The 25839-nt window shown below is 45.0% G+C and overlaps 2 protein-coding genes across 2 annotated transcripts in view; one reads left to right on the top strand and one right to left on the bottom strand.

Moving 5' to 3' along the window:
- Nucleotides 1-20559, bottom strand: part of LOC130297799 (zinc finger protein 84-like) — a 67669-nt gene extending 47110 nt beyond the window's left edge. Inside the window, 8 exon segments of the mRNA XM_056550730.1 lie at nt 127-561; nt 1448-2336; nt 5212-5488; nt 5641-5705; nt 5789-5915; nt 7711-7890; nt 8833-8980; nt 20413-20559. Coding sequence (XP_056406705.1) covers nt 127-561; nt 1448-2336; nt 5212-5488; nt 5641-5705; nt 5789-5915; nt 7711-7890; nt 8833-8910 — 2051 coding nt within the window. The 5' untranslated portion in view covers nt 8911-8980; nt 20413-20559.
- Nucleotides 20560-20638: 79 nt separating this feature from the next.
- The window catches only part of LOC130296691 (oocyte zinc finger protein XlCOF22-like), a 63945-nt gene continuing 58744 nt past the window's right edge, over nt 20639-25839 (top strand). The window contains exon 1 of the mRNA XM_056548524.1: nt 20639-20698. The gene's annotated coding sequence lies outside the window, so the exon portion shown is untranslated. The remainder of the gene's footprint in view (nt 20699-25839) is intronic.

Here is a 25839-nt window from a genome sequence, read left to right as displayed (position 1 = left end):
CTTTCCTCCAACTTCTCCTCCTCCTCCTTTACACCACCACCACTATCCTCCCTTTCTTCACCGCCACTACTCTCCCCATCCTCCACCTCCATTTTCACCTTACCTGGGGATTTCATGGCGGCAAACCGGCCTTCATTCTCCAATTTCTCTCTGAAGAGACCGCTCCCATCCAGGATCTCTGCCCTCCTTTCCTCCAACTTCACAATTTCACTTTTCAGTGCCATGACTCTTCTCTTCAGGTCAGGCCGGTTCTTTTTGGAACACGTGTTTGCGAGATTCTGTGCCCCACGCAGGTCCTCTCTGGCCAGCCTGAGCTCTTTACCACACTGCTCATACTCCGCAAACCGCGCGGTCATGCGGGAGCAGTATGTCTCACTTGATTCCTTGTGTCCTCTTTCAGCCCACAACTCCAAGCTTTTCCTCCTTGCCTTCCTTCCACCGCCAGATCTCTGTCTGGCACCCGTTGCCAGGGGGAGCAGAGCCTGCGTTACTGCAGACTCTGACAGATCTTCTCCCCCCGGCCGGAAAGGCTGTTGCTGTCTTCTCTCCACCCCCGCCAGCCTTGAAGAACGGGAGGTGGAGGCCAGGGACACAATGCAGGGAGGCTCTCCCGAGGAGGCTGCTCTGGTCTGCTGGAAGTCTCTGGAGCACACAAAGAGACACACCCGAATGAGCTGCACACTGAACTGCTACAGGATGTGCTCTCTGCTAACACCTCTGTCGGGGTCAGGAACTGTCCAGAACAGCATAGGTTTGCTATGGGGATTTTCTCCTGCTCTAGACAGTTCCTGATACGGGCATCAGGTGTCAGCAGAGAGCACTGTGGACAAGACAAAAAAGAAATTCAAAAATCAAAGAATTTCCTCTGTAGCATACAGCTACTAAAAATTACTGGAAGGGTAAAGATTTTTTAATAGAAGTAATTTACAAATCTGTTTAACTTTCTGGCACCAGTTCATAAAAAAAAAAAAAGTTTTCAACCGGAGTACCCCTTTAATCCTATTGACCCGCAGAATAAAGAAAACATGCCATTTTTACGGTAAAGTGTACAGCATGCAAAGGAAACCCTCCAAAATTTGGTAAATTGTGTTTTTCATTAAAATTTCCTCACACAAATATTTTTTTGGGTTGCGCCGTACATTTTATGGTAAAATAAGTGATGTAATTACAAAGTACAATTGATCTCACAAAAAACAATCCCCATATGGGTCTGTGGATGGAAATATAAAAGAGTTATGGATTTTAAAAGGCAAAAGGTGGGGAAGAAGTGGAGGTCAAGGGTCACACGTAGCGCATACACAGGGTTTTTTTCTGCAGCGGAGCTGCAGGAAACCCACTGTAGATGCACTATGTGCGGCCCTTCCCTAAATCTGGATTCAGTTTGCTTTTTGGGATACTAGACACATGTTGGCAATTGCAGATATGTTTTATTTTTATTATTTAGTGCTCTAAATTGGGTTCTCCTCCCCCCATGTGAATTTTTAGATGCCTATTAAGTATTTCTTTCCTGGTAAAGCATTTCCCACATTCTTTACATAAAAATGGCTTCTCTCCCGTGTGAATTCTCTGATGTTTAATAAGATCCGATTTCTGGATGAAACCTTTCCTGCATTCTGTGCACGAAAATGGCTTCTCCCCTGTGTGATTTATTTGATGCTCGGTCAGTTTTGTCTTCCGTGCAAAACATTTCCCACATTCTTCACATGAGAATGGCTTCTCCCCTGTGTGGATTTTTCGATGATTCGCTAAGTTTACTTTCTGAGTAAAACGTCTCCCGCATTCTTCACACAAAAACGGCTTTTCCCCTGTGTGAATTCTCTGATGTTTAGCAAGATCTGATTTCTGGGTGAAACTTTTTCCGCATTCTGAACATAAAAATGGCTTCAGTCCTGTGTGATTTTTTTGGTGTTTAACGAGAAGTGATTTCAGAGTAAAACATCTTCCACATTCTGAACAAAGAAATGGCTTCTCCCCTGTGTGAATTCTCTGATGTTCAACAAGGTTTGATTGCCGAGTGAAAGTTTTTCCACATTCTTTGCATGAAAACGGCTTCCATCCTGTGTGAGTTGCTAGATGTTCGAGGACATATGATTTCCGGATAAAACATTTCCCACATTCTAGGCATAAAAAGGGCTTCTTTTTGTTTTGCTTAGCAAATGGTAATGGATCAGAAGACAGGACTTGTATAACCGGATGAGATGAGAGATCTTGGCTGTGAAGGGCTGAGGGTGTATCTGGGATAATGGAATGTTCTTCATATGTATCTTGTGTGATATCATCTTCTGCTTTATAATCTGAAGATATAAGATTCTCCTCTGATCTCCTGGTACAGTCATCTGCCAAGAAGAAAACAGATTATAGTATTTTTGAGTAATAAGCAGAAAATGTGATATATTTATGGTTTTATTGCAAAGAATTATAGCCATATTTCACATCACGGAACATTCTCACCACCATCGTTATCAGATTTAAAGGGGTTCCCCACCCCTAGACATCTTATCCCTCATCCTTTGGATAGGGGATAAGATGTCTGATCGCGGGGTCCCACCGCTGGGGACCCCTGCGATCTCGGTTGCGGCACCCCAGACATCTGGTGCACAAAGCGGACTTTGCCCAGTGCCAGATGACTGGCGATGCAGGGCTGAGGCTCGTGACGCCACGGTTACGCCCCCCCCCCCCCGTGGGTTACACCCACTCACTGCAAGTCTATGGGAGGGGGCGTGACGGCAGTCACGCCCCCTCCAATAGACTTGCATTGAGGGGGCATGGCCGTGACATCACGAACGGCATTGTCTCAATAATATTGATGGCACTACACAGTCATATATACTGGATTTAAAGGGGTACACTGCCTCAGACATTTTATCCCCTATCCAAAGGATAGGGGATAAGATGTCTAATTGCGGGGGTCCGGACGCTGGGACCCCCTTCATCTCCACCCAGGCCATCTTCGGGTGGCCACGCCCGTCCCCTCCATTCATGTCTATGGGAGGAGGTGTGACGGCTGGGATCGCCCCTTTGTTGTTTGTGGATAAGATGTGAAGAGGTGGAGTACCCCTTTAACACATAGAACATCTTGTTTCCATACTCCTCACCTCTATTCTTACGTTACATGCACCTCTATCCCGTTATAGACCTGAGGGATTTATTTTCATATTAGACATTGACTTTCAAACCTACAACCCATTTATGTCTTTAGGGGATTCTCCCCACATCGGCCCCTCTCCCATGTACAAATGTCATGTCCCCCTTCACCACCAACTCATCCTCCTGCACGTGAGGGAAGTGAGCAAGATGTGGAATCTGTTCTTCCTCCATTTCTCGTTCCATCATTGTGAGCAGTTCCTCTAATATATAACAGGGTTTTGGGGGTGTACCATAGGGTCTATGGGGTCCCTTACAGTAACGGATCCTGAGCCTCCCCTATCTGGGAGCTGGGGTAGATATCTGCCCAAGGTCCGTGCTCTCAATTCAGTCAAGTGCAAGTAAAATGTGCACGAGAAGCCCTTCCCTGAAAAGAAAGAGTCCTCCAATAAACCAAACCCTTCGCCTCCGGGCCAAAAGACACCTGCAAGGTTCCAGGTACAATGTCCCCTTTCCCCGAAGCTACTCAGGGACCTGAAAAGTGCTCCTGGCAAATAACCAGGCCAAGCTGTCACCGAGGGGCCACTAAAACCGGCTTGGCACCCCTGCCAAAACAAGGGTGCATGGCAGGGAGGTGGGGAGCCGCACACACCTTCCCTAGACCGGCAGGAGGGACACAGAAGGGCTACCGCACCCCGACCAAATCCTAGTAAACATAAAAAGAACACAAATGTGAGCGCAGTGACAAAACATAAAGAATAAATAAGTGAATGTGCAGAGTCCCCGCGGAGCATCCAGGGAAGGGAGGTGGGATCCCACTGGAAACATACTTCATACAATGGCCCAGATTTATCAAACTGTGTGAGAGAAAAAGTGGAGGGATTTTCCCACAGCGACCAATCACAGCTCAGCTAATGATCTGAGGTAAAGTGAAACCTGAACTGTGATTGGTTGCTGTGGGGAAATCACTCCACTTCTCTCACACAGTTTGATAAATCTGGGCCAATGAGCCTAACCTAAAGCGTAACCGTCAGATCCAACAAAAAATTTTTTTTAATATATCACTCAGTACCTAATCCTGACCAGGTACATCTAATTTTTATGTGTCTAGCACCTTTATTTATTACACTTTAAATTTAGGTCACTAGTCTGAATTCCTCTCAAAGGGAGGGGGCGTGGCCTCACTGTGCAGGTCTCCGCCCCCTCTCTCAGTATGCTGTCTGCTCACATCTCCCCTAGCATTACCAAAACTACAACTCCCAGCTTGTCCTCACTGACTGTAGCGGGACACAAGCTGACAGGGGGAGGATTTTTCCTCCAGCTTTGAGCCCTGCACTTACAGCTGTCAATCAAGGAAGTGTGTCCATGACGTAGGTGATGACTCATGGACACAGCAGGACTAGTATGTATCCAAGCAGGCAGGGGGGCAGTTGTTTGACTGGCTTTTTCAGTATGAAATAATGAAAATTTTCTAATGAAGGCAATTGCAAAACCGAATGCTGGAGCAGTGAGTACCCCTTTAATAAAACACATAGGGGGTCACATAAATATCAGGGGAGATGACATTGTCCAAACCACTGTTGTGTCTACTGACAATTATGGTAGCCTCTTCATAGGGCCCGAGGATCCGACACACAACCCTTATAGGCAGTTAGTTCAAGAGGAATCCGCAACAGAAATGTTCCTCCAAGGAGATACTTCCCAAGATAAACTGTGGATAGAACGTTGATCCAGAAATGTATTCTGATGCCGTCATATTGGAGTTGGGACAGAATATTTCCTCTGTCATGGGGCATTTGGCAACAGGATTTTAGGTTGAACTTGATGAACTCCTTAAACTATGTTACAACCCTTTGGGATCAATCTTATAACTAGATCTGAATGTTTCCCCAAAGTCTATGAATTTTCTGTACAGGAAGAAAGGTAGAATTCTGGTAAATCAGTTTCATAGCTCATAACTTAACACTTAGAATCTGCCGATTAGTTTGAGCATTAAATCGTCGGAACCCAGAACTCCTCTCTGGACACAACGACTTCTAATTCGGGAGGTGTAGACTATGTGGTCCTGATATCTGACATCTGAGTAGAATCTGTGACTCTTTTCTGCATTTAGTGGTCACTACTCACCTGGGCGGTTACCTGTAGGAATGTCCTCCTTATACTGATCCTCACCGCTCACATCTGTCTCTTCTTCCTTTATGTCTGTAGAATTAATATAGATCAGATCTTTCCCTGTATGAATGTCCTCCTTATACTGCTTAACACCGCTCACATCTGTCTCTTCTTCCTTTATGTCTGTAGAATTAATGTAGATCAGATATTTCTCTGTATGAATGTCCTCCTTATACTGCTCATCACCGTTCACCTCCGTCTCTGGAGCATTAATATTTCTCAGATCTTCTCCCTGATTCATAAGATGTGAAAGAAATATTGTAAAAGTCATCAGACAGTAGAAGTCACCTAGGATGTAATAGATGAGGAGTCATGGAGGGTGAGGGGACTGAACACAAGTGCTTCACAGCCCTTCTACAGATCATAGGGAATATCTCCATCTACCTGATCATCCTGCGGAAGAAGAGGACGGGGACACCTCTCTGCTGCTGTTCTCTTACTGGATCTGACTGTAGGGAACACATACAGAGACTGAATTCATTCTTTACATACAAATAATGAGAGGACGTGTGTATATAGTCATGTCTATTACCTGCTGATGTGAGGGGCTGCTGATCCTCCATCATCACCTGATCCTTGTACTGATCCTTGTGTCCTTCTACATACTCCCACTCCTCCATGGAGAAATAGACCGCCACGTCCTGACACCTTATAGGAACCTGACACACAATGATACAGTCATCACCCCGACCCCTCCAGTGGTGTTACTGTATAATGTCCCAGCATTCCCAGCAGTGTCACCTCTCCAGTCATCACCAGACCTCTCCATTACTGTATAATGTCCCAGCATTCCCAGCAGTGTCACCTCTCCAGTCATCACCAGACCTCTCCATTACTGTATAATGTCCCAGCATTCCCAGCAGTGTCACCTCTCCAGTCATCACCAGACCCCTCCATTACTGTATAATGTCCCAGCATTCCCAGCAGTGTCACCTCTCCAGTCATCACCAGACCCCTCCATTACTGTATAATGTCCCAGTATTCCCAGCAGTGTCACCTCTCCAATCATCACCAGACCCCTCCATTACTGTATAATGTCCCAGCATTCCCAGCAGTGTCACCTCTCCAGTCATCACCAGACCCCTCCATTACTGTATAATGTCCCAGCATTCCCAGCACTGTCACCTCTCCAGTCATCACCAGACCCCTCCATTACTGTATAATGTCCCAGCATTCCCCGCAGTGTCACCTCTCCAGTCATCACCAGACCCCTCCATTACTGTATAATGTCCCAGCATTCCCAGCAGTGTCACCTCTCCAGTCATCACCAGACCCATCCATTACTGTATAATGTCCCAGCAGTGTCACCTCTCCAGTCATCACCAGACCCCTCCATTACTGTATAATGTCCCAGCAGTGTCACCTCTCCAGTCATCACCAGACCCCTCCATTACTGTATAATGTCCCAGCAGTGTCACCTGTCCAGTCATCACCAGACCCCTCCATTACTGTATAATGTCCCAGCAGTGTCACCTGTCCAGTCATCACCAGACCCCTCCATTACTGTATAATGTCCCACCATTCCCAGCAGTGTCACCTCTCCAGTCATCACCAGACCCCTCCATTACTGTATAATGTCCCAGCATTCCCAGCAGTGTCACCTCTCCAGTCATCACCAGATCCCTCCATTACTGTATAATGTCCCAGCAGTGTCACCTCTCCAGTCATCACCAGACCCCTCCATTACTGTATAATGTCCCAGCATTCCCAGCAGTGTCACCTCTCCAGTCATCACCAGACCCCCCCCCATTACTGTATAATGTCCCAGCAGTGTCACCTCTCCAGTCATCACCAGACCCCTCCATTACTGTATAATGTCCCAGCATTCCCAGCAGTGTCACCTCTCCAGTCATCACCAGACCCCTCCATTACTGTATAATGTCCCAGCAGTGTCACCTCTCCAGTCATCACCAGACCCCTCCATTACTGTATAATGTCCCAGCATTCCCAGCAGTGTCACCTCTCCAGTCACCACCAGACCCCTCCATTACTGTATAATGTCCCAGCATTCCCAGCAGTGTCACCTCTCCAGTCATCACCAGACCCCTCCATTACTGTATAATGTCCCAGCATTCCCAGCAGTGTCACCTCTCCAGTCATCACCAGACCCCTCCATTACTGTATAATGTCCCAGCATTCCCAGCAGTGTCACCTCTCCAGTCATCACCAGACCCCTCCATTACTGTATAATGTCCCAGCATTCCCAGCAGTGTCACCTCTCCAGTCATCACCAGACCCCTCCATTACTGTATAATGTCCCAGCATTCCCAGCAGTGTCACCTCTCCAGTCATCACCAGACCCCTCCATTACTGCATAATGTCCCAGCATTCCCAGCAGTATCACCTCTCCAGTCATCACCAGACCCCTCCATTACTGTATAATGTCCCAGCAGTGTCACCTCTCCAGTCATCACCAGACCCCTCCATTACTGTATAATGTCACAGCAGGGTCACCTCTCCAGTCAGCAGCTCCATCATCTTGTTGATCAGTTCTAGGATCTTCTGTTCATCCATTTCCTCATGTATCAGGGAGTGAGGTGGGGGCCCCGGGATTGGGCTCAGGGTTCTTCCCCATCCTTCACACACAGGGGCCCGACAGCGCCCACTAGAGGACTTCTTCATTACTGTGTAATCCTGTGTATGGAGAGACACATTAATATCACTACATACATTCCCAGAATCCCTCACCTCTCCAGTCATATCCATCTGTTATTACATAGATAAGAATGAGGTCATGTGACATCACTCCCAGAATCCCTCACCTCTCCAGTCATATCCATCTGTTATTACATAGATAAGAATGAGGTCATGTGACATCACTCCCAGAATCTCTCACCTCTCCAGTCATATCCATCTGTTATTACATAGATAAGAATGAGGTCATGTGACATCACTCCCAGAATCCCTCACCTCTCCAGTCATATCCATCTGTTATTACAGAAATAAGAATAAGGTCATGTGACATCACTTCCAGAATCCCTCACCTCTCCAGTCATATCCGTCTGTTATTACATAGATAAGAATGAGGACATGTGACATCACTCCCAGAATCCCTCACCTCTCCAGTCATATCCATCTGTTATTACAGAAATAAGAATGAGGTCATGTGACATCACTCCCAGAATCCCTCACCCCTCCAGTCATATCCATCTGTTATTACATAGATAAGAATGAGGTCATGTGACATCTCTCCCAGAATCCCTCACCTCTCCAGTCATATCCATCTGTTATTACATAGATAAGAATGAGGTCATGTGACATCACTCCCAGAATCCCTCACCTCTTCAGTCATATCCATCTGTTATTACATAGATAAGAATGAGGTCATGTGACATCACTCCCAAAATCCCTCACCTCTCCAGTCATATCCATCTGTTATTACATAGATAAGAATGAGGTCATGTGACATCACTCCCAGAATCCCTCACCTCTTCAGTCATATCCATCTGTTATTACATAGATAAGAATGAGGTCATGTGACATCACTCCCAGAATCCCTCACCTCTCCAGTCATATCCATCTGTTATTACAGAGATAAGAATGAGGTCATGTGACATCACTCCCAGAATCCCTCACCTCTCCAGTAAGCCGGAAGAGTATCTGTAGGGTGAGGTTTATGATCCTGTCGGCCATCTTGTTCCTGTCTCTCTCCATGGTTGATGGGTCATCCAGGAGAATTCTCTTATATAGAAGATATCAGCAGAGGATCCTGGGTTGGAGAAACCTGAAGGGAAGAAGAGGAGACGATGAGAAATGGCGGCTGCAAATAGAAACAACAACAGACGGAGAAAGAAAGAGACAAATACACAGAAAGTTCTCAATCATTTCTCGGCCTTTTTGCTATGATCAAGTGTGATATCTGTTGTGATCATTTTTAAGACTGGGAGAATGTGATGCTACATGGAGGGGGAAGGTGTATGGGGGCGTTCCAGGGTTGGGGTTCCGGCTAACTCAATGGCTGCCCTGATCTCACCTCCCTGTCACATCTGGGCATCTCTGCTTCGGCATGTGAGGCTATCAGTTTACGGCTCCTTGGCTCGGTTGATGCCGGAAGTACTTGTGGTCCCCTAGTAGCTTCGGCAATGAGGGAAACTGAACCCGGACCCTCATAGGTGCCTTCTGGCCCAGAGGAGGGTAAGGATTGTTTGGGGGCCTCTCTCCTTTGGGAGAAAGACTTGTGATAGGCCACATCCTCGTGCACGTTTGTACTTTTTCTTACACTGAGGTGAATGAAGAAAATATTAGAGACTGGTCCAGAGATGGATTGTTCAGTAATGGAGGTACGACTAAATGTTTGAAGGAGGGGGCGTGGTTTGGTCACCGGGCTGAATGGCCGCTTGAAGACAGAGCTCCTGCTTTAACACCGGGGAAAGACCGTCTAGCTACCTGCCAGTGACTCTCAGCTCTACCCTAAACTGTATCAACCCTCATGGCGACCTCTGACAGGAAAAGAAACTTAAGGGCTACTCCGGTGCTCAGCGTTTGGAACAAACTGTTCCGAATGCTGGAGCCGGGAGCTTGTGACGTCATAGCCCCGCCCCCTCGTGATGTCACGACCCGCCCCCTCAATGCAAGTCTATGAGAGGAGGCGTGAATCTGTTTAACTTTCTGGCACCAGTTTATTTAAAAAAAAAATTCCCAGTGGAGTACCCCTTTAATCCAAAATAGGAGGTCACTGGGATAATGCGTTTCCTATGTGTTGCACTGAGGCTCACTTATCTGTTAATAACTTACTTTACTGCCTATAGGACGCTGTCAGGATGTCCATACTAAAAAGTACATGGCTCACATCCACTACTAATGCTTTTACTTTGTATGTTCTTTGCTTTAACCCCTTAAGGACCCTTGACATACGCGTACGTCATGACACCCTGGTACTTAAGGACCCATGACGTACGCGTACCGGCCCCTGCCGTGCACCGGGCGGAGATCGGACCGGGATGCCTGCTGAAATCATTCAGCAGGCATCCCGTGCAAACGCCCAGGGGGGTCATCAGAACCCAAAGACACCCCCCCCCCCCCCCCCAAGTCGGCGATTGGTGCAAATCGCAAGTGAATTCACACTTGTGATTTGCGCGATTCCGGGTCATTACGGGTCTATGGTGACCCGGAAATTAAGGGAGATTGGGGTTGTCTAAGACACCCACGATCCCCCTGAAGGGATAGGAGTGAGGTGGCAGGGGTACCAACCCTCCTATCCCTACTATTGGTCGTCAGAAGCGACGACCAATAGCAGATCGGGGGCGGGTGGTTACTTTCGTTTTCCCTGTCCTGCCCACCCACAATAGGCGGGGCAGGACGGGGAAACGACGGAGGACCGGCGCCGAAGATCCACTTACCCTTCCGGAGGCAGCGGAGCGACGGAGATCGGCGGGTAACGATGTCGTGCGGCTGGATCCTACAGAAGCCGGTGAGTTGCCTCGCAACATCTGGAGGGTACAGTTTGAGACCACTATACAGTGGTCTCTAACTGTAGCCCTCCAGATGTTGCAAAACTACAACTCCCAGCATGCCCAGACAGCTGTTTGGGCATGCTGGAATATGTAGTTTTGCAACAGCTGGAGGGCTACAGTTTGAGACCACTATACAATGGTCTCTAAACTGTATCCCTCCAGATCTTGAAAAACTACAACTCCTAGCATGCCCAAACAGCTGTTTGCTGTCTGGGCATGCTGGGATTTGGAGTTTTGCAACATCTGGAGGGCCACAGTTTGGAGATCACTTTGCAGTGTTCTCTAAAACTGTAGCCCTCCAGATGTTGCAAAACGGCAAATCTCAGCATGTCCAAACAGCTGTCTTGGCATTTTGGGAGTTGTGGTTGCGTACCTCCAGGTGTTGCATAACTACATGTAGTAGATTGGAAAGTACTGAGTTAGGTAACAGAGCCAAAGGTTTTCCTACCAGTGTGCCTCCAGCTGTTGCAAAAGTACAACTCCCAGCATGCACAGTCTGTCAGTACATGCTGGGAGTTGTAATTTTGAAACACGGGCAGGTTTACAGTAAGTTTCCTGCTTCAAGTTTGGGCTGCGGCAAATTTTTCGCCGCAGCGCAAACTCCTAGCGGGAAACTCACCGTAACACGTCAGTGCGAATGTACCCTAAAAACACTACACTACACTAACACATAATAAAGGGTAAAACACTACATATACACCCCCTTACACTGTCCCCCCCAATAAAAATGAAAAGCGTATTGTACGGCAGTGTTTCCAAAATGGAGCCTCCAGCTGTTGCAAAACAACAACTCCCAGCATTTCCGGACAGCCACTGACTGTCCAGGCATGCTGGGAGTTTAGCAACAGCTGGAGGCACCCTGTTTGGGAATCACTGGCGTAGAATACCCCTATGTCCACCCCTATGCGATCCCTAATTTAGACCCCCAAAATTTGTAACGCAATTTCTCCTAAGTAAGGAAATACCCCATATGTGGGTGTAAAATGCTCTGCAGGCGCACAACAAGGCTCAGGAGTGAGAGCGCACTATGTACATTTGAGGCCTAAATTGGTGATTTGCACAGGGGTGGCTGATTTTACAGCGGTTCTTACATAAACACAAAAAAAGAAATACCCACGTGACCCCATTTAGGAATCTACACCCCTCACGGAATGTAACAAGGGGTATAGTGAGCCTTAACACCCCACAGTTGTTTAATGAAAATTCTTCAAAGTTGGATGGAAAAATGAAAAAAAAAAATAATAATTTCACTAAAATGCTGGTGTTACCCTATATTTTTCATTTTCACAAGGGAAAAGAGAAAAAAGCCCCCCAAAATTTGTAACCCCATTTCTTCTGAGTAAGAACATACGCATGTGTGGGTGTAAAGTGCTCTGCGGGCGAACTACAATGCTCAGAAGAGAAGGAGCGCCATTGGGCTTTTGAAGAGAAAATGTGTCCGGAATTGAAGGCCATGTGTGTTTACAAAGCCCCCATTGTGCCAGAACAATGGACCCCCCAACATGTGACCCCATTTTGGAAACTACACCCCTCACGTAATGTAATAAGGGGTACAGTGAGCATTTACGCCCCACAGGTGTCTGACAGATTTTTGGACCAGTGGTCTATGGAAATGAAAAATGTAATTTTTCATTTGCACAGCCCACTGTTTCAAAGATCTGTCAAACGCCAGTGGGGTGTAAATACTCACTGCACCGCTCATTAAATTCTGTGAGGGGTGTAGTTTCCAAAACAGAGTCACATGTGGGGGGTCCACTGTTCTGGCACCACAGGGGGCTTTGTAAACGCATATGGCCCCTGACTTCAATTCCAATTTTTTTTTCCCCAAAAGCTCAATGGCGCCCCTTCTCTTCTAAGCATTGTAGTGCGCCAGCAGAGCACTTTACACCCACACATGGGGTATTTCCATACTCAGAAGAAATGGGGTTACAATTTTGTTCTATTATCCCTTGTAAAAAAAAAATTATTTGAGGGAAAACTAGCATTTTAGTGAAAAAAAAATTATCATTTACACATCAAACTTTAACGAAAAGTCGTAAAACACAAAATTAGCTTTTCAAAAGCCAAATGTGACTCCTTCTCTTCTGAGCATTGTAGTTCGCCCGCAAAGCATTTTACATCCTAACATGGGGTATTTCCATACTCAGAAGAGATGGGGTTACAAATTTTGGGGGGCATTTTGTCCTATTATCCCTTGTAAAAATTTTACATTTGAGGGAAAACTAGCATTTTAGTGAAAAAAAAAAAAGAAAATCATTTACACATCCAACTATAATGAAAAGTCGTCAAACACCTGTGGGGTGTTAAGGCTCACTGTACCCCTTGTTACGTTCCTTGAGGGGTGTAGTTTCCAAAATGGTATGCCATGTGTTTGTTTTTTTTGCTGTTCTGGCACCATAGGGGCTTCCTAAATGTTTCATGCCCCCCAAAAACCATTTCAGAAAAACTCACTCTCCAAAATTCCACTGTCGCTCCTTCCCTTCTGAGCCCTCTACTGCGCCCGCTGAACACTTGACATACACATATGAGGTATTTCCTTACTCAAGAGAAATTGGGTTAAAAATTTTGGTGGACTTTTCCTCCTATTACCCCTTGTAAAAATTAAAAAACTGGGTCTACAAGAACATGCGAGTGTACAAAATGAAGATTTTGAATTTTCTCCTTCACTTTGCTGCTATTCCTGTGAAACACCTAAAGGGTTAACAAACTTACTGAATGTCCTTTTGGATACTTTGAGGGGTGCAGTTTTTATAATGGGGTCATTTGTGGGGTATTTATAATATGAAGACCCTTCAAATCCACTTCAAGCCTGAACTGGTCCCTGAAAAATTTTGATTTTGAAAATTTTGTGAAAAATTGAAAAATGGATGCTAAACTTTGAAGCCCTCTGATGTCTTCCAAAAGTAAAAACTCGTCAACTTTATGATTCAAACATAAAGTAGATATATTGTATATGTGAATCAAAATATTATTTATTTGGAATATTCATTTTCCTTATTAGCAGAGAGCTTCAAAGTAAAAAAAAAAAGCTAAATTTTAAATTTTTTCATCAAATTTTGGAATTTTTCACCAAGAAATGATGCAAGTATAAACAAAATTTTACCACTAACATAAAGTAGAATATGTCACGAAAAAACAATCTCGGAATCAGAATGAAAGGTAAAAGCATCTCAGAGTTATTAATGCTTAAAGTGACAGTGGTCAGATATGCAAAAAATGGCCGGGTCCTTAAAGGAGAACTCCGGAATATAAAAATTGTCCCCCATACTGCCGGCAGTAAAAAAATAAAGATGTACATACCTTCCTCCGCTCCACCTGGGCCTCCGGTAACCGGCTCCGGTCTCCGCCGTGATCCACTTCCTGGTTGCCGGTGGTCGGATGGGTCATACTGCGCTCAGCCAATCACCGGCCGCAGCGAAGTCAGACTCGGCCAGCGATGGGCTGAGCGGCCTATCGCCGGCCGAGTCTGACTTCGCTGCGGCCGTTGGGGTTAAACTTTGTTCTACACATATCTGTTCGCCCATGACAAGGGCTATTCTGTTCTATATTATTCTATTACAATTATTTTGTTCATACTGTGTGACTGGCTACTATGTTCAAGACAATGTACACTGTTGTATTTATTATATTTTCTTTAAAATAAAAATATTTTGAAATAAATGTTGGAAGGGGGAGAAAAAGATATATATTTATATATATACACATACCTCCATATGCAGTTTCCTTGTTACAGGACCTGCGATGATGTCACCGTCATGTGATCAGTCACATGGACATGGTGGAGGAGGAGTCACATGATCAGGGGCTGCTGCTCTAGGCTCATCTGCTCAGTGTATGCAGGACTCTGCTGTGCTGGTTGTGATCGCTGCTGGATGAGCTGAAGTTATGTGTATGCAGCAGAGCTGTGTGTGTGTGATGTGCGTGGTGCAGAGCTGTGTATGTGTGTGTTATATATGTCTGCAGCAGAGCTGTGTGTAATGTGCATGTAGCTGAGCTGTATGTGTACACAGTAGAGCTGTATATGTGTAATGTGCATGTAGCTGAGCTGTATGTGTACACAGTAGAGCTGTATATATGTAATGTACATGTAGCTGAGCTGTATGTGTACACAGTAGAGCTGTATATGTGTAATGTACATGTAGCTGAGCTGTATGTGTACACAGTAGAGCTGTATATGTGTAATGTGCATGTAGCTGAGCTGTATGTGTACACAGTAGAGCTGTATATGTGTAATGTACATGTAGCTGAGCTGTATGTGTACACAGTAGAGCTGTATATGTGTAATGTACATGTAGCTGAGCTGTATGTGTACACAGTAGAGCTGTATATGTGTAATGTACATGTAGCTGAGCTGTATGTGTACACAGTAGAGCTGTATATGTGTAATGTACATGTAGCTGAGCTGTATGTATACACAGTAGAGCTGTATATGTGTAATGTGCATGTAGCTGAGCTGTATGTGTACACAGTAGAGCTGTATATGTGTAATGTACATGTAGCTGAGCTGTATGTGTACACAGTAGAGCTGTATATGTGTAATGTACATGTAGCTGAGCTGTATGTATACACAGTAGAGCTGTATATGTGTAATGTGCATGTAGCTGAGCTGTATGTGTACACAGTAGAGCTGTATATGTGTAATGTACATGTAGCTGAGCTGTATGTGTACACAGTAGAGCTGTATATGTGTAATGTACATGTAGCTGAGCTGTATGTGTACACAGTAGAGCTGTATATGTGTAATGTACATGTAGCTGAGCTGTATGTGTACACAGTAGAGCTGTATATGTGTAATGTACATGTAGCTGAGCTGTATGTGTACACAGTAGAGCTGTATATGTGTAATGTGCATGTAGCTGAGCTGTATGTGTACACAGTAGAGCTGTATGTGTGTAATGTACATGTAGCTGAGCTGTATGTGTACACAGTAGAGCTGTATGTGTGTAATGTACATGTAGCTGAGCTGTATGTGTACACAGTAGAGCTGTATGTGTGTAATGTACATGTAGCCGAGCTGTATGTGTACACAGTAGAGCTGTATATGTGTAATGTACATGTAGCTGAGCTGTATGTGTACACAGTAGTGCTGTATATGTGTAATGTGCATGTAGCTGAGCTGTATGTGTACACAGTAGAGCTGTATATGTGTAATGTACATGTAGCTGTGCTGTATGTGTACACAGTAGAGCTGTATATGTGTAATGTACATGTAGCTGAGCTGTATGTGTACACAGTAGTGCTGTATATGTGTAATGTGCATGTAGCTGAGCTGTATGTGTACACAGTAGAGCTGTATATGTGTAATGTACATGTAGCTGAGCTGTATGTGTACACAGTAGAGCTGTATATGTGTAATGTGCATGTAGCTGAGCTGTATGTGTACACAGTAGAGCTGTATATGTGTAATGTGCATGTAGCTGAGCTGTATGTGTACACAGTAGAGCTGTATGTGTGTATTGTGCATGTAGCTGAGCTGTATGTGTACACAGTAGAGCTGTATGTGTGTATTGTGCATGTAGCTGAGCTGTATGTGTACACAGTAGAGGTGTATATGTGTAATGTGCATGTAGCTGAGCTGTATGTGTACACAGTAGAGCTGTATGTGTGTATTGTGCATGTAGCTGAGCTGTATGTGTACACAGTAGAGCTGTATGTGTGTATTGTGCATGTAGCTGAGCTGTATGTGTACACAGTAGAGCTGTATATGTGTAATGTACATGTAGCTGAGCTGTATGTGTACACAGTAGTGCTGTATATGTGTAATGTGCATGTAGCTGAGCTGTATGTGTACACATTAGAGCTGTATATGTGTAATGTACATGTAGCTGAGCTGTATGTGTACACAGTAGAGCTGTATATGTGTAATGTACATGTAGCTGAGCTGTTTCTGTACACAGTGGAGCTGTATATGTGTAATGTACATGTAGCTGAGCTGTATGTGTACACAGTAGAGCTGTATATGTGTAATGTACATGTAGCTGAGCTCTATGTGTACACAGTAGAGCTGTATATATGTAATGTACATGTAGCTGAGCTGTATGTGTGCACAGTATAGCTGTATATGTGTAATGTACATGTAGCTGAGCTGTATGTGTACACGGTAGAGCTGTATATGTGTAATGTACATGTAGCTGAGCTGTATGTGTACACAGTAGAGCTGTATATGTGTAATGTACATGTAGCTGAGCTGTATGTGTACACAGTAGAGCTGTATATGTGTAATGTGCATGTAGCTGAGCTGTATGTGTACACAGTAGAGCTGTATATGTGTAATGTACATGTAGCTGAGCTGTATGTGTACACAGTAGAGCTGTATATGTGTAATGTGCATGTAGCTGAGCTGTATGTGTACACAGTAGAGCTGTATATATGTAATGTACATGTAGCTGAGCTGTATGTGTACACAATAGAGCTGTATATGTGTAATGTGCATGTAGCTGAGCTGTATGTGTACACAGTAGAGCTGTATATGTGTAATGTACATGTAGCTGGGCTGTATGTGTACACAGTAGAGCTGTATATGTGTAATGTGCATGTAGCTGAGCTGTATGTGTGTAATGTGCATGTAGCTGACCTATATGTGTAATGTGCATGTAGCTGAGCTGTATGTGTACACAGTAGAGCTGTATATGTGTAATGTACATGTAGCTGAGCTGTATGTGTACACAGTAGAGGTGTATATGTGTAATGTGCATGTAGCTGAGCTCTATGTGTACACAGTAGAGCTGTATATGTGTAATGTACATGTAGCTGAGCTGTATGTGTACACAGTAGAGCTGTATATGTGTAATGTACATGTAGCTGAGCTGTATGTGTACACAGTAGAGCTGTATATGTGTAATGTACATGTAGCTGAGCTGTATGTGTACACAGTAGAGCTGTATATGTGTAATGTACATGTAGCTGAGCTGTATGTGTACACAGTAGAGCTGTATGTGTGTAATGTGCATGTAGCTGAGCTGTATGTGTGTAATGTGCATGTAGCTGAGCTATATGTGTAATGTGCATGTAGCTGAGCTGTATGTGTACACAGTAGAGCTGTATATGTGTAATGTACATGTAGCTGAGCTGTATATGTGTAATGTACATGTAGCTGAGCTGTATGTGTACACAGTAGAGCTGTATATGTGTAATGTGCATGTAGCTGAGCTGTATGTGTGTAATGTGCATGTAGCTGAGCTATATGTGTAATGTGCATGTAGCTGAGCTGTATGTGTACACAGTAGAGCTGTATATGTGTAATGTACATGTAGCTGAGCTGTATGTGTACACAGTAGAGCTGTATATGTGTAATGTACATGTAGCTGAGCTGTATGTGTACACAGTAGAGCTGTATATGTGTAATGTACATGTAGCTGAGCTGTATGTGTACACAGTAGAGCTGTATATGTGTAATGTACATGTAGCTGAGCTGTATGTGTACACAGTAGTGCTGTATATGTGTAATGTACATGTAGCTGAGCTGTATGTGTACACAGTAGAGCTGTATATGTGTAATGTGCATGTAGCTGAGCTGTATGTGTACACAGTAGAGCTGTATATGTGTAATGTACGTGTAGCTGAGCTGTATGTGTACACAGTAGTGCTGTATATGTGTAATGTACATGTAGTTGAGCTGTATGTGTACACAGTAGAGCTGTATATGTGTAATGTGCATGTAGCTGAGCTGTATGTGTACACAGTAGAGCTGTATATGTGTAATGTACATGTAGCTGAGCTGTATGTGTACACAGTAGAGCTGTGTGTAATGTGCATGTAGCTGAGCTGTATGTGTACACAGTAGAGCTGTATATGTGTAATGTACATGTAGCTGAGCTGTATGTGTACACAGTAGAGCTGTATGTGTAATGTGCATGTAGCTGAGCTGTATGTGTACACAGTAGAGCTGTATATGTGTAATGTACATGTAGCTGAGCCGTATGTGTACACAGTAGAGCTGTAAATGTGTAATGTACATGTAGCTGAGCTGTATGTGTACACAGTATTGCTGTATATGTGTAATGTACATGTAGCTGAGCTGTATGTGTACACAGTAGAGCTGTATATGTGTAATGTACATGTAGCTGAGCTGTATGTGTACACAGTAGAGCTGTATATGTGTAATGTACATGTAGCTGAGCTGTATGTGTACACAGTAGAGCTGTATATGTGTAATGTGCATGTAGCTGAGCTGTATGTGTACACAGTAGAGCTGTATATGTGTAATGTACATGTAGCTGAGCTGTATGTGTACACAGTAGAGCTGTATATGTGTAATGTACATGTAGCTGAGCTGTATGTGTACACAGTAGAGGTGTATATGTGTAATGTGCATGTAGCTGAGCTGTATGTGTACACAGTAGAGCTGTATGTGTGTATTGTGCATGTAGCTGAGCTGTATGTGTACACAGTAGAGCTGTATGTGTGTATTGTGCATGTAGCTGAGCTGTATGTGTACACAGTAGAGCTGTATATGTGTAATGTACATGTAGCTGAGCTGTATGTGTACACAGTAGTGCTGTATATGTGTAATGTGCATGTAGCTGAGCTGTATGTGTACACATTAGAGCTGTATATGTGTAATGTACATGTAGCTGAGCTGTATGTGTACACAGTAGAGCTGTATATGTGTAATGTACATGTAGCTGAGCTGTTTCTGTACACAGTGGAGCTGTATATGTGTAATGTACATGTAGCTGAGCTGTATGTGTACACAGTAGAGCTGTATATGTGTAATGTACATGTAGCTGAGCTCTATGTGTACACAGTAGAGCTGTATATATGTAATGTACATGTAGCTGAGCTGTATGTGTGCACAGTATAGCTGTACATGTGTAATGTACATGTAGCTGAGCTGTATGTGTACACGGTAGAGCTGTATATGTGTAATGTACATGTAGCTGAGCTGTATGTGTACACAATAGAGCTGTATATGTGTAATGTGCATGTAGCTGAGCTGTATGTGTACACAGTAGAGCTGTATATATGTAATGTACATGTAGCTGAGCTGTATGTGTACACAATAGAGCTGTATATGTGTAATGTGCATGTAGCTGAGCTGTATGTGTACACAGTAGAGCTGTATATGTGTAATGTACATGTAGCTGGGCTGTATGTGTACACAGTAGAGCTGTATATGTGTAATGTGCATGTAGCTGAGCTGTATGTGTACACAGTAGAGCTGTATATGTGTAATGTACATGTAGCTGAGCTGTATGTGTACACAGTAGAGGTGTATATGTGTAATGTGCATGTAGCTGAGCTGTATGTGTACACAGTAGAGCTGTATATGTGTAATGTGCATGTAGCTGAGCTGTATGTGTACACAGTAGACCTGTATATGTGTAATGTACATGTAGCTGAGCTGTATGTGTACACAGTAGAGCTGTATATGTGTAATGTACATGTAGCTGAGCTGTATGTGTACACAGTAGAGCTGTATATGTGTAATGTGCATGTAGCTGAGCTGTATGTGTGTAATGTGCATGTAGCTGACCTATATGTGTAATGTGCATGTAGCTGAGCTGTATGTGTACACAGTAGAGCTGTATATGTGTAATGTACATGTAGCTGAGCTGTATGTGTACACAGTAGAGCTGTATATGTGTAATGTACATGTAGCTGAGCTGTATGTGTACACAGTAGAGCTGTATATGTGTAATGTACATGTAGCTGAGCTGTATATGTGTAATGTGAATGTAATAATCATACAGATCCCACTTACTTTTCATCGGCTCCTACACTGAGGCCTCTTCATCCTTTCGGTCTGGGCTCCTGGTGCGGTACAGATCCCCTCCTGCAGGCTGCGTGTGATGAGATGATGTCATATCCCTGAAGAAATGTGCGCATACGCTTTAAACACGTCTGATGTGTTCGTAGCTGTTTTTACCTTTTGATGTTCTGCTATCATTAGAAATAAGGCTGGACGTGCCGGAGCACTTTTATTTATCTACGACGCTGCTGCTGTGCATCGGCTGGGTGCAGATCTGCGCGCGACTATCTGTTAGAAGGTAAGCTGGATATCTGCTGCCAGTTGCTGGGGATTCAGTGTTTTTCTGGTGGACTCTCCCTTGGAGAGTGGGCTCTATGAAAGTGCCCATTCTGCCCATTTGAAATGGCAATGCTTTTGAGAAGTGTCCAGCTCGGTAGGCCACGGATTCCCCAAACAATCCGATTTCCGACTCCAAGGGGGAGATTTATCAAATCCTGTTCAAGGGAAAAGTTGCCCATAGCAACCAGTCAGATCGCTCCTTTCATTTTGCATTGGCCTTGTTAAAAATGAAAGAAGAAATCTGATTGGTTGCTATGGGCAACTCAACAACTTTTCCTCTGGACAAGTTTTGATAAATCTCCAATTTAACCCCTTAATTGAGTTAAAGTGTACCATAGGAGTAATCTTATGATTGATTAAGAGAAGATATCTTAATAAATTATAAGATTACTCTTATGGTACACTTTATTTTTTATTGAGATCTATATCTATATTAGTGTGGGTTATCCCCTTATCCCTGATGAGCCCCCGTAACGTTAGGGGCGAAACGCGTTGGCAACAGAGGTTTGCCACTAATTACTGTATTGTACTTTATTTTTGTTTATCCCCCTCCCCATTCCACACCTAGAAGACAGGAGATGTTTATGTATTAGGGACTTGAGGTTAGGGCCTGTACCCTGTCATCTGTACCCTTTATCCTCTTCCCTATTAATTTCTGTTATGTGTGTGTACCCCATCTATGGTCATATTAATATTATTGTTCCAGTAAAAGTTAGGTTTTAATCTCTCCTTATGGGTGTTTTCTAGTCGGTATGATATACCAGTTCATAAAAATTATTTTCCAACGGAGTACCCCTTTAAGTGTTATCGGCTGCATTCACACCACGTTTTTGCAGTACAATTCCCGTATAAGGTTTTTTGATGCCCTGTTGCATCCTTTTTTTTTTTTTTTTTTCATAAGTACGTTTTTAACTTTTCATTCCATTCGGTGTGCACTGTGCATGTACAAACTAAAAAAAAACGTATTATGCAAACCGTATTTAACCGTATGTACATACAGTTCTCTACTGTTCTCATTCACTCCCATTTTAAAGGAACCGTATATGGTTTCAATACGATTTTTCACCCGGACAAAAAAACGTGGTAGGCTACAGTTTTATGTATTGGGGGGGGGGGGGGAAAGGACAAAAACGTAAAAGACGCAAAAAGTTCACAACCGGATGCATGGTTTGGCGTACGTTTTTTTATGGAGAGTCAATGCATACGGTTCAGTACGGTTTTCAAATTGAAAATGTATACGGGAACTGTATTGCAAAAACGTGGTGTGAATGCAGCCTTACCGTGACTTCAAAGATTGTGATTATGAATAGGTTTAAACTTGTGATGTCACAGCCCTGCCACCTCAATGCAAGTCTATGGGAGGGGGCGTGGCAGCTGCCACGCCCCCTCCCATAGACTTGCATTGAGGTGGCAGGGCTGTGACATTACAAGCCTCTGGCCCTTGCATCGCCAGTCATCAGATTACAGGGGGTGCTAAAGGAGAGATCGGGATCGGGGGGGGGGGGGGGTCATCAGTTGGACCCCCGTGATCAGACATCTTATCCCCTATCCTTATGATAGGGGATAAGATGTCTAAGGGCTGATCTGACGCTGGGGATCTATGGGAGGAGGTAGTAAGTAAGTAGCTGTCACGCCCCCTCCCATAGACATGAACGGGGGGGCGTGGCATCACGAACATGGGAGCTCTATGATCCCGTGTTCCGGCCGCCAACAGCCTCGAGATCGCAGGGGACCCCCGGGATCTAACATCTTATCCCCTATCCTTTTCATATGGGATAGCATGTTTTGCACTGGAGTACCCCTTTTAAAGGGGTATTCCAGGAATTTTTTATGATGAGTCAGGTGTAGAAAGGGAACCAGTCTGCTTCAATGGGTGGAGCGACTGCTTGGGAATTGTAGCTTCAAACACAGCAAAGCATGATGGGGAGCTCAGGTGCGCTTCAATGGGTGGGGTGGCTGAGGTGTGGGAGGGAGAGAAGGGACCTAACTCTTAGGCTAGGTTCAGACTACGGAGTCTCCGGGCAGAAAATTTCCGCCCGGAGATTCCGAGTTCCGCCTGCGCCGACTGAATTAGTCGGAGCTAGGACCGCGCGGACACTGCAGTCTCCTATAGACTGCTATGTGTTCCGCTAGGATTTCCGACTGAAGAAAGAGCAACCCCTTTCTTCAGGCGGAAATTTTCTAGCGGATTTTTCATCCGGATTTTCCGCTTCACAAATTCCGAAGTGTGAATTTGTGAACGGAAAACCATTCTACACTATGCATTATAGTAAGCGGAATTTCTGCCTGAAATTTCAAAGCGAAAATTCCGGCGGAAATTCCGTAGTCTGAACCTAGCCTTACAAACAAGGAATCCTGGGATTTGTAGTTGGAGTGAAGGAACTCCAACAGGAAATAGCCATTTCACAAAAAAATAGCAGCAGTGTTATGGTGAGACTCACAAGCCATTTAGCTCTAAGACAAGCACGGATGCTTCATAAGCATGTTCATACTAGTCTGTGGATGAAAATATAAGAGTTATGATTTTTTGAAGGCGAGGAGTAAAAAACGAAAACGTAAAAATAAAATTATGGATACAAAGCAGCAAAGTTCATCAGCTCACCCCGGACACGTCCAGCGACCGCGCTCGGATAGGGTGCAACCCCGCACCAACAACAATGGAAGAAGGAAAGATGAATCCAGCGCAGTCCTCGTGCAGTTTCAGAAACTTTATTTAGACACCAGTGGAAACAGGATAAAAGTAACGCGTTTCAGCCAGGTAACCTAGCCTTACTCATACTGAAAATAAAATTGTCTGGGTCCATAAAGGAGTACTCTAGCACAAAATAACTTATCCCCTATCCAAAGGATAGGGGATAAGTTATAGATCGGGGGGGGGGTCCGCGCGCTGGATCTCCTGGACAGGGCCGCGGCAGTCTGCAGGAAGTGAAGTTTCGTCCCCAGCAGAAAGCCGGGGCAGACACACACCCTCCATGTATCTCTATGGGGTACATGGAGGGGGGGGTGTCGGCCGCCGTGTCATGCGGGGACAGAACGCCCCCTTTCCAGCATACTGCTGCGGCCCTGTCCAGGAGATCCCGGGGGGCCCCAGCGCTCGGACCCCCCGCGATCTAGAACTTATCCCCTATCCTTTTGCACTACAGATGTCCTTTAAAGCCAAAATGGGCTGAGTCCTAAAGGGGTTAAAGAGTACCTGTCACTAAATAAACTTTTCTAAACTACCTCAGGCTATGTTCCCAAACTACTCCTAACACCCCTCCCACCCTTAGAAAAAATTTCAGAGCTTTTAAAAGCTGTGTATCTTACCTTTTTATTCTTGCTCACATAGTGAAATCTTCCAAGAGGCGGAAGTGGGCGTTTCCCAGTAGGCATGATGTCACTGAAGCCTGCTGGGGGACCACTTCCGCCCTCACATGTTTGCAGCGCTGTGATGAATAGAAGACCTCAAGCTCTCTGCAGCAGCTTTCAGTCTGTGCTTCTTTACACTTCCTGAGTTTGGTCTCCTGCCAGCTTCTGTGCATATCCTTTCTTCCCAGAATTCCCAGAGTGCTAAAGGCCTATGAATCTTCACACACCGTTAGGTTGTCCTCCTCAAGGAGAAACCTTACCCTTTTGGTCCACATGGACAGGCCTCTCACCAGATAAGCCAGAACACCCTGCTCTGTACTGACTAGGGGCAATCACCCCCCAAACAGCTGTCTACAGGTGGATACTCGCTCCTTCTGGGGGTAACGGCAGTGGTGAGGTGGAGCCGCTGAATCTGTGTGGATGATGGTGTGAGCCGTACCAGGGAGCGGAGTCACCAGGGCTCGCCACAAAGCGGGATGGACTTGCAGTGGCAGGCGGCACCCAGGTCATTACCCCTGATAAGACTCGTCCACACAGGCTGCCGGGGTGTAACGAGGTACAGGAAGGATGAGGCAAACTCGTAGTCGGGGACAGGCTGGAAGGTCAGGACAGGCGGTACTGGAGTATGGTCAGAAAACGGAGCTGAAGGAACTAGTACATGGAATAGCAGGAGACACAGAAGGTACGCTTTCTCTCAGGCAGCAAGGCACAAAGATCCGGCAAGAGGAAACAGGAAGTGCTGACTTCCTGTTTCCTCTTGCAGTAGTAACCAATTAAGGGCGTACTGGCCCTTTAAATCACAGAGAACTGGTGCGCACTCGCCCTAGAGGGCGGTTACACACACGCCGGCGACCTGGGACAGCGGAGGAAGCAGGTGGTGAGTAACGACCCGGCATTCGCATGCGAGCATGTCCCGCCATGCCAACCCCTAGGAAATACCGTTATATACCGTGGAACCGCCAAAAGTTTAAAAAATACCGTGATACACACATTTGGTCATACCGCCCATCCCTAACCTCACGCCACCATTCCCAAGTGTGCGGTCACCGAAACGTTGCCTGCTGCATCATGGAATAAACCACACATTATTCCACGTATATTGTGCTAGATCTATTTGTTCTATTGTGGAGAATTGGAGAGCCGAGGATCTAGTGTGCCGGCACCAATCGCTGCTGTGTATCATTACTGGAGGTGCTGCTTCTATTTGGACTGTAGACAGATAGGTGATAAACTGCTCAAAAAAAATAAAGGGAACACTAACACAACACAATGTAACTCTAAGTCAATGACACTTCTGTGAAATCACACTGTCCACTCAGGAAGAACACTGATTGACAATCAATTTCACATGCTGTTGTGCAAATGAAACAGACAACAGGTGGAAATTATAGGCAATTAGCAAGACACCCCCAATAAAGGAGTGGTTCTGCAGGTGGTGACCACAGACCACTTCTCAGTTCTTATGCTTCCTGGCTGATGTTTTGGCGATGCTTTCACTCTAGTGGTAGCATGAGACTGAGTCTACAACCCACACAAGTGGCTCAGGTAGTGCAGCTCATCCAGGATGGCACATCAATGCGAGCTGTGGCAAGAAGGTTTGCTGTGTCTGTCAGCGTAGTGTCCAGAGCATGGAGGCGCTACCAGGAGACAGGCCAGTACATCAGGAGATGTGGAAGAGGCCATAGGAGGGAAACAACCCAGCAACAGGACCGCTACCTCAGACTTTGTGCATGGAGGAGCACTGCCAGAGCC

The sequence above is a fragment of the Hyla sarda genome, chromosome 1 (genome assembly GCF_029499605.1).
Source record: "Hyla sarda isolate aHylSar1 chromosome 1, aHylSar1.hap1, whole genome shotgun sequence".
Classification (NCBI taxonomy): domain Eukaryota; kingdom Metazoa; phylum Chordata; class Amphibia; order Anura; family Hylidae; genus Hyla; species Hyla sarda.
This window is presented reverse-complemented; position numbering and strand designations above follow the sequence as displayed.